Consider the following 3,777-nt stretch of genomic DNA (forward strand, 5'->3'; position numbering starts at 1 on the left):
CGTCCCCCTTTCAAGCATCATGTGCATGTCATGAATACGATTCATATAGCCCTATATGAGTCGTATTCCTTCAATCGTTGCAACATACCTCTTAGACAGTTACAACAGTCAAATTCATACTAACATACAAACCATGATGTGTAACACTTTAACGTTTTATGGGTCGTATGTTATAATATGGGTCTCTTTGTTATTAGAAATCATGAATATTTAAGAACAAAATTGGCCATATTTTGTCATATGGATCATTTTGTTCTTTAAAAATAGTCATATTCATGTAAAAAAAATAATAAAATGGGTCCATATTGGCTCACATGGGCAATGTTGTTCTTTATAAACTGTCATATTCATAAATAAAATTAGGCCGTTTTGGGTTATATGGTTCAATTGGTAGTATTATTATTAATATTTTTGTGTTGCAGATTATGGCATCTTCATCCAGTCCACTATAAAGTAAGCGGAGTCACGCATCAGTTATGATAGTAAGGACAAGTACGTGTATGTTGATTACAAATATTTATGTGTATTGTAATGGAAATCAGACTTTTGTTTCTTATTAAAACTTCATTATTCTAAATGAAAATTGGTTTTTATTTGTCCAAACTTTTTCATTTTTGCCGGCGATGGTCCCAACTTTCATTTTGGCTGGCAACGATTCCAACTTTAACATTTCCACCAGTTCACGACTGACGGAGCACTAACTCCGTTATGTTTTTGGTTTATACTTAATATAACCTCAAACTTTAGGGTCTAAACTGAAATTATAAATTTGAAATATATTAAATTAATAGAAAATAACCCAACCCCCCTGTAGCCCGTATTCCGGGCGAGCCGCCGTCGGCAACGGCGTGAGGCTCCGACCACCAAAAAACACCCCATTTCAGCCGTTCTTGACCCGTTAATTTAGAATAACGTAGTTAGACGGCAATAAACAACAATAATTAACATTCTAATTATATTTTAACGCCTTAACCGTCGAACTAATTCCCGTAACCTTCACCGGAAAATTGGCCATAAGCAATTAACACTGATTAATGAATTTCATCGCAATTACTAGTATAAATAGGACCCACACACCAAGCTAAACTTGCTCATCCTCTCAAATCTCACTGATATATCCTCTTTAACCCCGTAATCCTTCCTCTAAGCTCGGAGCTTCGGCCAACTTCGTTCACCCCTTTCCCGGCATCATTCGAGGTAATTAAAACATGGTTTTGAATCATTTTAATCCACTAATCAAAAACCCTAACTTAATTTTAACAAACATGGATTGGATTAATCAATTGGATTTCTAGGGTTTGCAGAATTATGGATGAACCTGTATTATTATATACAATAATCCACGGTGGCTGCCACGTAAGATGTTTTTGACAACTCAGATTGACACGTAAGCAAAAACATAACTGAGTTAGTGCTCCGTCAGTCACGGACCGGTGGAAGAAACGAATATTAAAGTTGGGACCGTTGCCAGCCAAAATGAAAGTTGGGACCAGCGCCGGCAAAAATGAAAAAGTTTGGACCAATAAAAACCAATTTTCTTATTCTAAATTAAAACATTAAATATATTACATCATGATCTTCGATTGAAACTTAACTGAATAATTTCTCTAAATCAATCCACACCTTGGCTTTGATACTAATTGTTATGGAACACCAAAGAAATTGATCCAAATTGAAGAACACAAAAGGATTGATTCTTTATTATGAAACAGAATGAAACGAAATTACAAAACGGAACTCTTTACGCATTTGATTTGAAGCCGATGGTCATTTACTCAACCCCAAATCGAGATGTTAACGATCTGTTAACAACCCAAGTTTCACTTTGTCACGATTAATCCTTATTTGAGTCTTCACCCAAACTTCACATCTTTCTGAAAATTACTAACCCTGAAACTTTAACTGGCCAACTATTGACTTCCGAGCTTTGACTTTAACTATGATTTGACTTTATTTCCAACAGTATGTATTTTAATTCATAACTTCTCAATAAATTAAAACCAGTAACATTCTCCTCATATCACAACTCTTGTGTGTGCATCAAAAATCATTCTAAAACAACTAGAAAAGAATAATATACAACAAAACAATCATTTAACCCGTATGAAACAATTTGCATAACTCAAGGGAATATCAAAAGCCTATACAATTTAAAAACTTTGTAACAAAATGATGAGTGCTTCTTGAAGCTTCACTGGCCACACTCACAGGTGATTGATGGGCCAGAGGAAAGGCTTGAGCTAACATCTCCCCAAGTATTACTTGAGATGGTGTGGTCAGATGCAGCCTATCAGGTTCAAGGCCTAACCCCTTTGCATCAACGGTCTTTACATTCACCAACCACGTTCCCAGCTGGGCCTCTCTTACTTTCTCCATATATGACCCTGCCCCAGATGCCAATGCCACCTGTCATTATTATTTTATTATTAGGAAACTAACCAAAATGTTTATACGACCCATCAAAAAACATTAAAATGTCCATTCAACCATCTTTATCTTATAATGTTCACCCTCAATCTCGTCGAGCCGTGCAATTTTTAATCATTAGCCGACGAGACTTTCAATCAACAAAATTCGGCTATGTGTCATAAAATTGTGTGGTCAAAAGTTGTTCCTATAAATCGTCTAACCAGACAGGATTTATTAGGCGCTCGAAAAGATTTATCTTGTCTTGCGACTCGATTTTATCTTGCTCAACACCGAGATTTTGTGGCTTCTCTCGAGTTTTTTTTATAAGTAGCAACATCTGGTTGGTTAAAAGTCTCGTCAAATAATTAGTGATTAAAAGTCATCGATTCAACGGGTTTAGGAATAATCTACCAAAATAGAATGGTACGTTCGTTCAATTGTTCAAATGAACATTTTGGTAATTTTCTCTTATTATTTTATTATTTTATGTAACCAATTAAAATATAACACATGTTTAAAATAACCAAACACGTTTGAATTTCGACAAGAACATGTTACCTGAATAATCGGTAGTGTAGGCAAAAGCAGATCCGAACGCACATGATCAAAGAACCTCTCCGATCTCCGCTTGTACGCGTCCGCGTCTACTCGGCTCACCGTATCACTCTCCCCTTGATACCACAACAACCCTTTGATGCTCCCGCCACCCTCCAAAGCTGCCTGTGTCCTTCGGATCAGCTGGTTGTAAAGATGTCCACCACGTGACCACTCACTAATATTAGTCCCACCCACCGCACATGGAACCAAACCAATAACTCCAATGTTTGAATCCATTTGTAGTAATGAATTAGCAAAGGCCATCCCGGGGCCCACACCACATGCACGATAATAGTCAATGTCGCGGTGTAGGGGTTCGGTGGCCGGCTGCCAGTTGAGATCCGCACTGAGGCGGAGAATGGATGGGCTGGGGGAAGATTGAGGTGGGACGTATCCGTCCCATTTGTCGTTGATGACACCGCCTCGGCCGGCCATGTTGCTCTGGCCGGCCAGGAGAAAAATGGACTTACCGGTGTCGGTGTTAGCGGGATCGGCTAAGGAGATGAGAAAACATGCGTGGAATAAAAGCAAGGATAGCATAGTGGTTGTGGGGTGTAGTTTTGGTTGCATCTTGAAGCAAATGACGTATTATTACTCGCTTTATATCATTCTTTAATGGAGAAAGAAAAAAACGAAATTCATATGTAACCTAATCTATGGACCCACCCTAGCTGCTTTTATAAAATTATTTGATATTATGAGTTGGGAAGAAGTAATGAATCCCATCATTTTAAAAATTATTAGAACATTTTCTACCTTTATTGGGTTATA

General features: G+C 37.6%; 1 protein-coding gene across 1 annotated transcript; it reads right to left on the reverse strand.

Moving 5' to 3' along the window:
• Window positions 1-1,980: 1,980 nt before the first annotated feature.
• LOC143589537 (putative carbohydrate esterase At4g34215) lies at window positions 1,981-3,576 on the reverse strand. The gene is made up of 2 exons (XM_077070270.1): window positions 2,968-3,576; window positions 1,981-2,406 (listed from the first exon to the last, which is right to left on the reverse strand). Exons 1-2 carry the CDS (start codon window positions 3,574-3,576, stop codon window positions 2,134-2,136), a joined length of 882 nt encoding a protein of 293 aa, XP_076926385.1. The 3' UTR covers window positions 1,981-2,133.
• Window positions 3,577-3,777: the final 201 nt, after the last annotated feature.

This window comes from Bidens hawaiensis, unplaced genomic scaffold (genome assembly GCF_021521415.1).
Source record: "Bidens hawaiensis isolate Kalapana, Puna unplaced genomic scaffold, B.hawaiensis_p1.1 tig00037609_1, whole genome shotgun sequence".
NCBI classification, from domain to species: Eukaryota; Viridiplantae; Streptophyta; class Magnoliopsida; order Asterales; family Asteraceae; genus Bidens; species Bidens hawaiensis.

What these genes read in the sequence shown, in the direction of transcription:
- LOC143589537 (XM_077070270.1), bottom strand. Translation starts at nt 3,576, where the DNA reads ATGCAACCAAAACTACACCCCACAACCACTATGCTATCCTTGCTTTTA. An exon ending in CTACACTACCGATTATTCAG is followed by an intron (nt 2,407 to 2,967) that starts GTAACATGTTCT and finishes TAATAATGACAG; the next exon opens with GTGGCATTGGCATCTGGGGC.